We start from the raw sequence: 13419 nt of genomic DNA, 5'->3' as shown, positions 1-13419 counted from the left end.
CAAAGGCGCAGAAACTCTCAGAACAGGGCTGCTGATTAACAGGCAGCCTGTCGTAGAGTTTTGCATGGTCAGATGGCCCGACCAGTGACTCTGTGAGGACAAACCAATTCACAGCCTTATTGACACGAACTCATTCTTTAAGAGAAAGACAAAGAAAGCTACTGAGTCAGTGCACAAGGGTATCAAACTGCTTTTATTCACTTTATTACCCTTTTGCAATCAGCTACATAAGAGTAAACACAGGATTAAACAAGTTAATTGGTTTTCATTGATAATTTATTTGTCAGATCCATGAAAATCTGTTATATTTTGCATGTTTTGTTTTCCTATAAGAGTCGCACAGGCCTAGCAATGCTCAGTAACCTGGCTGGGGAAAAATGTGTATTTCTCTTCTTATATCTTTATATCTGATGGATATTTATGCCATTTTTGGGTCTTATGTAAATGATTGATGTGTCCACCATGTCATAGCCATCTTCTTTTTGCTTTTTTTTTAAGCAAACTGTCCATTGCAAAGAAGCGCAGCCTTGCAATGATCTGTTTTACTCTGAAGAAGGTCAGAATTGACAAAATGTGCATCATATTGTATCCTGTAAGATAAAATGAGCAATTGAGACCATAAAGTCATGCAGAAAATATTTAGTGAGCTTCCTCCGAAGGGTGGCTGGCCTCTCCCTTAGAGATAGGGTGAGAAGTTCGGCCATCCGGGAGGGGCTCAGAGTAGAGCCGCTGCTCCTCCACATCGAAAGGAGCCAGCTGAGGTGGTTCGGGCATCTGACAAGGATGCCCCCTGGGTGCCTCCTGGGTGAGGTGTTCCAGGCATGTCCCACCGGGAGGAGGCCCCGGGGCAGACCCAGGACACGCTGGAGAGATTATATCTCTCGGCTGGCCTGGGAACGCCTTGGTGTTCCCCCGGATAAGCTGGAGGAGGTGGCTGGGGAGAGGGAGGTCTGGGCCTCTTTGCTTAGGCTGCTGCCCCCGCGACCCAGCCTCGGATAAAGCGGATGAAGATGGATGGATGGATGGATGGATGGATGGTTATAAATCAATTGAGAAATTGGGCAGTTTTCTCGTATCCTTCTATACAACCAGACTTCTTTTTTAAACCACAGTTGTTAAAGGTATTTCTGCATTTTATTTATACAGTCTAGATAGACCAGATAATAAGAGAACTCTGTTACACCGTATGTAGCAACACTGGGGTCTGAGGGGAGTCTTGGCAGAGCTAGATTAAACTGATCTGTTTCATCTTAGGGCCCACGGATCCTAGGTTCAGTGGAGGGGGAATAGGAGCAACAATGGCAGGAAGGGAGGAAGAGAAAGGGAGTGCTGCTAATCTAATAGCTCTGCCGTTTTGTTTCGTTACTGTTGTGAGGGGAAAATGTCATGATCCTGGGTCTTTTGACCCAGCGTTTTAAGTTTGAGTTTATTTTGTTCATTAGGTTATCTAAGTTCGTTTGTTATTAGATTCCCCTTGTGTATCCAACCCCGTTAAGTCTCCCTTGTCCTTCATGTGCTTCATGTCTGTGTTTCTTATGTTGTCATGTTTGCGTTTCATTATGTTTCAGATTTTATTTTGAAAGAGGTCCTGTGTTTCTGCATTTTGTTTTACTCTTCCCCTGTGGCGTTGTTATGTTCATGTTGTGTCTACTGTGCCTTTCTGTTCCATGTTTCTGGTCCCTATGTTCTGTCTCCCCAGTCTGTTAAGTTTACATGTCTTGAGTTCCATCAGTGTGTTTCCTGTTTTACTTTCACAGTCTGTCCTATGTTAATGTTTCTAGTTTTGCTTCCCTTGTCTCGTCCTCCTAATTACTCTCAGCTGTGCTCTCCTCCTGTGGCTCATTCCCCCTCGTTATCCCTCAGTGTATTTAAGCCCCATGTGTCTCTTTGTCAGGGTGGCGTCCTCCCTCATAGCTGTGTGAGTTTTCCCCTGTGGCTCCTTGTGCTTTAGTTTCCCCAGTTTAGTTTTGTGTTGTTTTTCGTGTCCCACTCCACGCCAGCAATAAAGCTGTGTTTTTTGAGTTTACCTTTTTTGTCTCTGCGAGTTTGCGTTTGGGTCCTACTCTTGCCTGCACACAGCTGTATTGTGACAGAAAATTTGGTTGTCATATAATGTGTGTGTGTGTGTGTGTGTGTGTGTGTGTGTGTGTTATGTGTATATATCTGCAGATAAAGCAGTTCTGCATTCCCCAAAGTGCAGCAGATGTCCCAGATAGAGTGATCAAAGAGTGTGATTATAATGTATTACTGTAATATTGCCACTTAGATAAGCATGTTAGGTGTGTGTGTGTGTGTGTGTGTGTGTGTGTGTGTGTAGATAATTCCACTGCTATCATTGTACAACACATTACTGTTTGTTGAAGTGTATTTTATACACAAACCTGCACATTTCTGCATCACACATGCACAAACACAAAAATGCTCTCTTTCTGTTATTTGTGTGTTCTGGCTCGACACAGTCTGAATATCTTTAAAAGTTTTCCTCTACCTATGTCACCATGCTTTTTCAAGATTACTGAATTGTACCTATACATTTTCACCATGCAGTAATGACAATGCCAATGTATTTTATTTCATGATTATGTTTTTAAGCTCTTTCGATATCATGCTTTCTCTAAGACAAATCACCCCTCAAATATCCAGATCTAAATGCTGCAGATACCATTCTGTGCATTTTAGCAGTAAATCAAAGACGATGTACATTAATTAGACTGCTTATGTTGCCCCCTGCAAGCCACTTTGGACCCCAGCTTCTAATCCATCATCAGTGTCTTGTTTGTTGTCATTAATTGCCTAGTGTGTGCTGTTTTGGTGGTCTTGATATTGCTCTTAGAGCCAAGCCACCAAAATTGCTACACATGAAATCCTTTTAACAAGTGGTTGTGACCAAAACTCAAAATCTTAAATATCTTATCTAATCAGCCAATCATGTGCTGCCATGTGCATTTCGATATGGTAAAAGCAACCTGCTGAAATTCAAACTGAGCATCAGAATGACAAAGAAAGGTGATTTAGGGAACTTTGAAAGTGGCATGGTTATTGGTGCCAGATGGGCTGTTCTGAGCACTTCAGAAACTGCTGATCTACTGGGATTCTCCTGCACATCCATCTCATGAGTTTACAGAGAATGGTTTGAAGAAGAGAAAATGTCCAGTAAGCAGCAGTCCTCTGGGTAGAAAGGCCTTGTTGATGCCAGAGGCCAGAGGAAAATAGAAATACTGCTTTAAGCTGATGGGACGGCAACAGTAACTCAAATAACCACGTGTTACAAGCAAAGTATGGAGAAGACCATATCTGCTTCACATGAGCTCACCAAAATTGGACAAGAGAAGATTGAGAAATATTGCCTGGGCTGATGAGTCTTGATTTCTGCTACGGCGTTCAGATTGTGTGGCGTAAACAGCATCTATTCTGTCTTGTATCAACAGTTCAGGATGATGGTGTAATGATACAGGCACCTTAATAGCAGTCGAGTATAGTTTAAACACCACAGCCTACCTGAGGATCGTTGCAGACCAGTGAATGTATGCATCCCAGTGTTTAAACGGTTCATATTTGGAATTGTAAAGAAGGCAAAGTTGAAATTGTAGCAGTATCAGTTTGAGTCACACTTGGACGACCTGTGCTGCAATGATGTTAATCTATATTTATTGGGGGGATTTTTCCCCATAAACCAGCTTTTATCTTCAAGAGGAACAACTAAAACCTCGCCCAATGTTTTCTTGTGTTTTCAGAAAACCTAATACACAGTATACTATGTTATGCTACATCCAGTAAGCTCCCCGTTTTGTTTTAGCTGCCTGAAAACTAAGTTTGGGGAAAAAAATCACAGGGAGAAGATGAAAACACCATGTTCTACTTTCTGTCTCATTAGGGTGAGAGGGGAACGAGGAAGAAAGAGACCCGAGTGCGGAGGGGATGGAGGGCGATGGGTAGAAGTAGTCAGGGGCTGCTGGGACTGTTTGCATTCAGCTCTTGTGGTGTGATAAAGAGGTGTGTTATGGACATGTAACCTTGTTTCCATTGATTACACTCCTCACCTGCACGGTGTTGATTGGAGCAGACCTCTCAACACGGAGCTCATGCATCAATGTTAAGCCCATTATCGTCTCGTGGGCTTCTACGAGCCACACCTCTCTTTCCTGTGCTCTGATGCTGCGAATACTGTCTGTTTATACGTGCATAATACAACACAAGACACACCTTGGCCACCAAAAGTATGTTGAAAGTAGATTGTTTACTGCACAGTAAATATACATACTTACAAATGGGAATCATACAATCCATGTACACTGATGCATAATCGCTGCTTTAGCTGTAATTATCTAAATGTTTGTTACAGTCTGGCAAAACTTTGTTTTTACTGTCGTTTCTCATCACTTACCTGCTCTGCTTTAAGCACTCAACACACCAATGCACTCCAGCAAACACAGTCGAATCCCTCTCACGTGTACGTTTTCGATGAGTTAATTTTTGTAACTGTTTAAAACTGACAGTCCATCGTTGAGTGATTAAGCAGGAGGCAAGACGCTCCCGGCAAAACACCCTAAATGGGTGGCCTTCAAGCGTAGCCGTTTTAAAAACACGGGGTTCGTACGGTTTCTGGAAATTCCCTTAATTTTTTTCTCGTAGTGTCGTCGAGGAAAAGATGGATGGATTTTAGATAAAATGTTCAAAGCTTAAAAAGGTAAATGCTTTCATAATAAACAACCATCTGAACAGTACAGGTTGGATGATGTAGCCTCAAAATGATGTCATGGTGATGTAGGAAAAAAATGAAATCACCAACAATGTTTTATTGGTGATTACAGTTTGAAGGCAGCAGCATTTATACGTGTAAGTAAATGAAGGACGTTTTCCATCCTTGTCATTGATGACAGACTGCCTAATTCAAAGTGTGAAGTCATTGCCACGAGGTGCGAGCAGCAGTAGTGCAACAGCGACACAGCAAGTCATATACAAGCACAGTAATATTGTTTTCAATGGGAATTTTAAGCCTTTAAAGCCTAAATTATAAAATAATAATAAAATATAAATTTGCATATATGATTTTTAATTAGTATCATATTTGGTAAATCTGGCACTTCATTGCTTAAAAGTGTATTGTGGAACTTATGCTTTTCAGTGGGGAAAAGATCAGTCTGATGATGGAAAAGTCTCAAAGTAAATAACGTAACCGCTTAACATTTCAGTAACTTAGTCTTGCAACTTCTCAGCAGGTGCACAACATTGTCACATAATGAAATAAACATTTTTCAATTTAAGTCAAGCTTTCTAACCTGTTTTTCTGCAGTCGCACATCATCCTGCCGCTCGTGTCTCTTCATCTGTCCTCGTGTCCTGGTTGTACTCAATGGTGGGTTTTCAAGTGGTGAAACAAGTTTGTTTTTTCCACCACTGGAAAATATGCAATAAAACTGTTCCCTGCTAAAGTATTGTAGTTTGTTGGAGGTTGTTTTTTGTGTACTAAATTCTCATTAGAGAATCACTTGCAGCTCCTTCTCTCTGAGACGTCTGCTTGTCTCCTTATGCGAGCTAGGGAACGTGGGAACCTAAGCACATGGTGCCACAATATCAGGTAAAAATTTACACCAGATTTATCGTGTACGAAATGCTATACCACGGCCGTGCTGAAGTTTTTTTTTTCTTTTGTATTAACTGTGAGAACAGGTTAAAATACTTCATGCTAATGAATGCCAAAAATCTGAACAACTCAGAAATATAGCGATTATTTAAACAGCATAAGAAGTGCATTTTTTCATGTATTATTTTCATCTGCAGACTGAAACACATTTCATATTGTTGAAAACATTCATGGCCGCTCGTTGTGCTTCTCTCCTCTGTAGTGCAGTGACAGTGTTCATTGTAAAACAGATAATGAAGAACGAGTCACCGACTGTCCTTTTTCTATTTAAAGATTTCAGTCACATATAGATAAACTGCATTATTATACATAAGCAGGGCTTGTTTTTGTTGCCTTGAATGATAAAAATCATGTAATACTACTTAATATTTTTGGTGAATCAAATGATGCGTGATGATTTGAGCTAATGAGTTCCCAGCCGCTGAAGAAAGACATGCACTAATGAGTGACATTTTGCAGTTTGGAGAATGAGTGCTGAGAGTCTGGTTTGTTGAAATGAGGTCCGTGGTTTGGGGGCTTTGGTCGGAGTCCAAACAGCGAAGCTTTCTCGGGTGTTTTAATGATGGCGGTTCTCAGAGCAAGGGGCTGGATTTATCATCCAGGCCAGAGATTTAAAGCATATCTTTCTTTTAATTTGGTCTCATGCACATAAACACACCTGCACACTGATAGTTTTTGACTCATCAGTACTCAAAGGATTGATTTGCAGAGATGTAACATACTGTATGATGTGGGTTTATCACTAAGCTGCATAATTACTTTCCATGTGTTTACACATCTGACTTCAAAGTCTTTGTTTGTTTGTTTTTTAGGAGTATGGGTTCTCCAAAGCCTGTGCGTCTTATTAAATGAAGCATTATGCGAAACATATCCCTTGAAATCATTATTTCTGCACACATCACTTTGATACACGTATAGTGTTGCTTTGAAGCTAAAAGCGTTTGCTCCGTGTCCCTCATTCCCTCTCTTGTTTTCTTTCCCCCCATCATGTCTTTTTTCTTTCACTTCTTTCATGCCCTGTCTAGTCTGTTACCCAACTCATCCCACTAATGCTTTTCTCTTCACTTTCTCTGTCTCTTTTCTTTTCCTCAGTGGGGCGTTTGTTGATCGAGTTCAGCTCCCAGATGACGATGGAACGAGTGCAGAAAGAAAATCCCAATGTGACCGAGGGAGGCCGATACACGCCTCCAGACTGTCGGCCCAGATGGAAGGTCTGTAGATGCATCGCTATTTGTATTTCACAACATTTGAATAAACTATATTTCACATTGTACGGTAAATATATTCTAGCAGAAGTCAGCTTCTGCCAGTATAAAAATAAAAGATGAGATTTAGTGCCTGATAAAGTGCCTGAGACTTGGACGAAGTCACAATGATGAGGTACTAAACAAAAATGTTGAAATAGACAAAATTATGAAAAGCTAACACAATACAACATACCCAATTTAAAATGGTACAGACTGTTATTTCATTTTTTTATGAGGTGTTGACTCAGAGTTCGTAGTTTGCTTTGAAGACGGAGAATTGTCTGGAAACTCGCTGAGTGATACTGAAATTTGAATAAGTAACTAACTTGTTCTAAATGGTGCAACTTTTATTTTGAAGGGGAACGTTTGTTTGGGCTTGAGTTGAAACTACAGGCAACCACAGCAGTTTGCTTTGGGAGGGGGGTTTGGTGCCCCAACTTCTATGCAAACCTATATTTACCCTTAGCAACCAACTGGTGAATGAATACACATTTTCCCAAGTAACCAGTGGTTACTAGGGGATCACCATCTGCATGACTTAGTCCATAGTCAGGCTTTCTTTGCATTACCTTGTTAAATAAACCTTTTAACCACAGTCTGAGATAACTGTTTTCATATCGGTGGTTATCAACTTTCTCTCTTAACTCAGGTTTTCTGCTTCAGGCTCTCTGTGAGCGCACATAAAATGCGTGATGCTTTCAAAAAGAATGGGTGAAACATTTTATTTCATAGCATTTATAGATCTTCTGACAGCTAAAGGTAACACTGGTCAAATGTGATAGTTGAATATTAGCGATTTGAACCTTTAAACATTATAGGCTACAGACAGAATTCAGATCTGACACTGACCTTAAGTTCAACGTTCGCTAACGTCTCGGTTTCGTATCAGCCACTGAGCTGCTTGTATAGGAGCACTGGCACACCAGGTGGAGCAGTGCCACCAGGGATCGTGGCATTGCTGATGACCACGATACCCATCTTCACTTCAACACCTGCAAGAAGACTAAAAACACAAACACGCATGCAGAGATGCGGCAGAGAAGATCCTCAGACAGTCAAAATTTGAAGTTAATATATATATCACAAAAATTGTTACTCACCTTTTCTTTACTGATGTTCTCATTTAACTTTGATTGATCAGCTCTCTTTTACTGGAGTTCATTTTCACTTTTACTGGATTTAAATTAATGGAGACAAATGAAACATTGCTATATTGGTGTGGAGGGCAGCTTTTTTGAGAACTCCCTAATTTCAGCATTTTCAGTGTTTGACTTTCTCCTCTACATGACACCTCTTTGAGTATCTGGGCAATTTCGGTGCTCAACTATACAGAAACCAAGGTTAGTTTTCTGCCAATCTTCATCTGAACACAAAATTACCATGAACTCACAGAGGAGATTACGGTTCAACCTTGGACACCTGAAAATGACTCGCTTCAAGTTCAGAGACACGGCCCCTTAATTTGTCTCAAGTATGCGATGCCAGTGAGCTCTGCTCACTTGGCGTGCTTTATTCATTATGGATAAGAACCCGCTTTATGTTCACTGTGACATTAACAGGAGCTGTGGAAATAACAGTTCACTCGTGTTAGAGATTTAGTTGGTGTGTGTTTGTGGTCATTCGGTTTGATTCAGTGTGTTTATAGTGCCACATTACAAGAACAGTAACCTCAAGGTGCTCAAGGAAAACTTCATTTTAAACAGGAAGAAACCGCCAACAGAACCAGGTTTAGGTCGTGGCAGTCAAGTGGTAATGTCTGGGATATGATCTATAATAAATCTACACATTCAGGACAATCAGGTAACGAGCTGAAACTGTCCCTGTTGTGTAGGTGGCCATCATCATCCCGTTTCGTCACAGAGAGAATCACCTAAAGTACTGGCTCCATTACCTCCACCCTATTCTCAGACGCCAGAAGATTGATTACGGCATCTACATCATCAACCAGGTAGGATGTCAGAGAGCCTGAACGGCAGTAAGAACTGCAATACGGCGTTTCTTTTTAAGTGACCTGGTGGCTTCTTGGTGTAGTGGTTAACAAATTTGCCTTTCACGTGAAGGATTTCTGGTTTGAGACTGTGAGGAAATACAAACCCATCCACAGGAGGTCACAAGCCAGGATAAATGGGAGGGTGGGCATTTGGCCAAATCAAACATGCAGATCTGTGACCTCCTGGGAACTGCGGTGACCTCCAGGGAAGCAGCTGAACAGACCACCTGTTTATTTTTAACTGACCAGCAGTTGCATATTTAAGAGTCTGCAGGCTTTGGTAACACCTTCATGTAAGTTTGAGAGAGACACAGAAGAAACAAGGGAAGAACATTGACGCTGATGATCTGAAACTGAAAAACAATGATTTGGTTTCCATGTGAGTAATTTATCAGACTATTAATGAACATAAATAAAAGTAGGCTTATTTTTTGTATGTTTACGTTTCGGCTTAGGTCGACAGAAAAACAGGCTATGGACCGACTTTGCTTTTGCCAATAAGTTGATGGCTTCTTTGTGTTTCTCACTCTACTCTTTCATGAAAATGAAAATTATGAAGTGCAGCTCTTCATTTTATGTATTTCTAAATTTATTTTAAAGGAGGAATTAATTATTTGTTATTTATAGCTGTGCAATGTCTACAAATCACTTGTTGCAGCAGTTTTGCTTGATAAATTATATTAATGCTTAATTGGTCATTATTATTGATCCGTGGACTGATTATTCACAATACTGCACCATGAGCAAAAGTCACAATCTTGAATTTGTGGTCATATTCCTGGTTAAGTTCTGTTGTGAGCGAAACAAACAATGTTTTTAACTCTTTCCCCTCGATTGGGGGTAACTCTTCTGAACTGAGTGGTTTCTTTCTTATTTCATTACTTGTCATTAGGTGTCAAAGTAAACATATTATAAATATTTTAGTGGGGTTAGGTTAGTTGATATTTCAGAATTTCCCATAGGTATGAATGGTTGTGTCTCTGTGTGTTAGCCCTGCGATGGGCTGCGACCTGTCCATGGTACCCCACCTCTCACCCTGTGGTAGCTGCGATAGGCTCCAGCCAATGGTTAAGCAGAAGAGCCTGACCTGTAAAACTCCAAATACACTATGACAAGAGCAACGAAGTACATCTGTCTTGTATTAAGCTGTAAAAAATCATTGGAACACAATATTAAGTTTTTTAATCTATTAATACAGTCGAATTCATTGCTGCATGCAACAGAGAACAAGTCATCTTCCAGTCCCTAACGGCTGCCTTCCCCCCTCTCCCATCCCAAACTTCTTCATTGACTGTCTTTAACCCAAATAACAGCCCATCTCCAGAGCAGCATATTTACTATCACTCGGTTCAGAAGATGGATTTTTAAGTAATATTGCGAGAGTGTGTGTGTGACTCTGTGGCGAGAATAACTCTTCTTCCACATTATGGATAATGAGCTCTCTTTTCTGCCCTTTTGCTCCCTGTGGGCCTTGTGCAACGCCTTAATCACTTCCCCTGTGGAACAGGCCTTTGGTTTCGCCTGCCCTGCTGCGCTCTGCTCTTGATGTGGTTATGTTCCAGTGTCTTACTCCTTTGCTCTCGTCCTCTCTCTCTCGCTTACAGTTATGCACACAAACACACACACACGTAAACACATCTGAACGGTTTTTAATCTTCCTTATATCAAAAGTAAAGCTGTTAGTGAGGGTAAGAGCTGTTAGAGTGGGTGCAACATCTGAAGCATTTTTAACCTAACCTTCTCCTTTCCTTCCAGCCCATCTCTCATTGGCATTTCCATCACAAGACTGTAAATACTTTGACTTCACCTTCAGTTTTATCTCCGGGCGGTTTGCAGGCACAGAGGTCTTATGTCATGCAGTTTCTGTTTATCTTTTGACTTGTGATGTTACACGAATCTCCCTTTTTATGTTTTGTTTAACTGAAAAGTTGGACTTTTTGAAAAAGCGAACATGTCATGAATAATAATAATGATGACAACAATGAAAGTTTAAGTGTTGCTAGTGAATCTAGGTTCCCAATTTTTGTCTGAAACATAATCATACTGCTTTTTTTCTCCTCTATCTCAAAACCTCTTCTGATGCTGCCATACAGTGACCTACAGTGCTGAAGAATTAAGCCAATGCATGAGGGCCAAAGTCTGCAGTTAATCAGAAGCAAGTTCAGCTCCTACAGCATAAAGCTTTATAGCAAAAACAAACATATTTACTGCCTAGTAACACTGCATTTGGTAACACTTCCATATATTTAGAATGAAACTTATGAGTTTAAACTAATGCAAGTTTAAACGTGTGAATTATCACTATCCCTTCCCATTGCTGGGCTTCACTTAGACTAATTAAATCAGTGGACTTGTCAGGCTGTCCAGTGATGTGGTTTATTTGGGACTAATTTATAAGTATGCTTGTCAATTCAATTCAGTTTTATTTATATAGCATCAAATCAGAACAACAGTCGCCTCAAGATGAGGTGAAGTAAATACCATAGAGTAATACAGAGAAAACCCAAACAATCAGGTGACCGCCATTAGCAAACACTTGATGACAGTGGGGAAGAAACTCAATTTTAACAGGAAGAAGCCTCTGGCAGAACCAGGCTCAGGCTTTTATCTATTAACCAATAACTTAGTACTTCATCCACTGGTTACTTAAAGCTAAAGTTACAAAAACTGAACCTTCAAAATGAAGCCTAGTAACCAACCAACCAGTCAACGGGTGATTTCATTATCATGTCCATCTTTAATATACAGTCTCTGATTCTATCTGGTCTAATATTTTGACTGACAGCTGATCAGCTGATTCATTTTTTTTAAAAACTCGACCTCTGATTAACATAAGAGCTCCCAATCTTCATTCTTGAGGCTTCCACAATGTTTGCCTGAATAACTCAATTGGTAACGTTGTTTCTTCCAGCTATTACGGGTTTCTGTTAAAGAGGTCAGTCAGGACACATGAGTGCTCTGATTGCCAGAACACCTCTAAGAGAGTCACAAGAAAAGATGCTAAAATGAGGCAGAGATGAGGAACAAGCAGGCAGATTGAGTGGAAGCGAATCAAAGCGACAGAGGTGGGACTCTGATGACAAGAAGCCCTGATGTATCTGACACGGTGGGCAATTAAACCTTTACACCCGGCGTCACTTTCCAAAAGGATAGCGGAGAGAACTTTGCTATCATGCTCGCTCAAGTGTTGAAAGAGTGAAAATCTGTAACCTTTTAACACGGAGTTAAAAGGTTGGAGTGGGGGTGTTGCACTGGTGTGTGTGTCAGGGATGGAGGTCATGCTGTGATAATTTCCACCCTCCGGGCTCATCTTGGCTAACAGATAATGGCTGTCATGTCCTTCGAGTCAAAACAGGCTTTTTGTGTATGTGTCACTCACACGCACATTCAGCACTGTGCAAAACACCCCTCATTTCTTTGTATTTTGCTAGGAAAATGGGAAATAGATGCACTGAGTTATTGAAACATCTGCAAAAATACATGGGAAAAAAATAGAGTTTGTGCACTTTTAACAAAATCTGAACATCAATATTTGTTGTGACCACCTTTATTCTTCTACACAAGCTGTCTTTTTTTTAAGTCGCCTGACTTCTGATCTCAGGCTTCACTAAAGTTTCAGTAATGTGCTCTGGTGAGGCCAATCCATGACTTATATAGTTTCATTGTGCGTTATTGTAGAACATTGTCATGCACTGCCGTGCTGAAAAATGAAGCTTTTGATAATCGGATGCCTTTCAGATGGTGTTGCATGGTGGATGAATATCTGATAGCATTATTATGCATTTGCAATTACAGAATTTTGACATCGGATACATATCCCCAACACTGCTGGTAAAAGAGTTGTGCAATCACTCAATCAAAAAAAGATTGATACTCGCTGGCTTTCTTTGATCATCATATCCAGGCTTTTACTGTGGAGAACTTTTGTCAACTGAGGTTTTAAATGTGCTACACAAATACATTGATACTTGACTTGGTTCATCTCTCGGGTTAGGTGCCTTTTTATGCTTAAATAATTCATAATAATCAATAATCCACATCAGTGTTAAGTGGCTCAATAAACACTCCTCATAAAACGATCAATTACAAGGACAGGACTGAAAGTGAGTGAAAAGGCAGCCAATGTCCAAAGAAAAACTGCGAAAGACCGAAGAAAGCATGAATTATTGCAAAAGATCACTTTTTTAAAAATTAAGCTGACTTCTTGGAAGCAAAATATACAGAAATGAGGGGTGACTGAAGAATTTTGCACAGTGCTGTATATGAATCTTCGTCCTTCAAACAGATATTAAATATCCTCTTTATTTTATTGAAGGTCAGCTAACAGCTACACACTGCAAATACAACCCTTTACAATCACCAAGTCTATTTCACATCAGTGGGAAACAGGAAGGCTGTGTTGTCTGGTGTGATTTTCACCCACAGAGTTGAAGCATCAAATTTGGCCCAAGCATCCTCACAAACATCATCAGCATATAAGCTCACCTGCCTGTTTTTTAAGCACACCGAGCAGTCTAGTGCAAGAGTCCTGCAACACAT

General features: G+C 40.4%; 1 protein-coding gene across 1 annotated transcript in view; it reads left to right on the top strand.

The window, feature by feature from the left end:
* The window catches only part of b4galt2 (UDP-Gal:betaGlcNAc beta 1,4- galactosyltransferase, polypeptide 2), a 231101-nt gene that overhangs the window by 106066 nt on the left and 111616 nt on the right, over window positions 1-13419 (top strand). Inside the window, exons 3-4 of the mRNA XM_086273247.1 lie at window positions 6736-6854; window positions 8722-8838. Of these exons, the coding sequence (XP_086129373.1) occupies window positions 6736-6854; window positions 8722-8838 (236 nt within the window). The remainder of the gene's footprint in view (window positions 1-6735; window positions 6855-8721; window positions 8839-13419) is intronic.

The sequence above is a fragment of the Aulonocara sp. 'chitande type north' Nkhata Bay genome, linkage group LG18, assembly GCF_057382095.1.
Source record: "Aulonocara sp. 'chitande type north' Nkhata Bay isolate Kocher_YH1m ecotype deep benthic linkage group LG18, A_spYH_male_GT1.1, whole genome shotgun sequence".
NCBI lineage: Eukaryota > Metazoa > Chordata > Actinopteri > Cichliformes > Cichlidae > Aulonocara > Aulonocara sp. 'chitande type north' Nkhata Bay.
The sequence above is the reverse complement of the archived record's forward strand: the minus strand, read 5'-3'. Positions and strand labels throughout refer to the sequence as shown.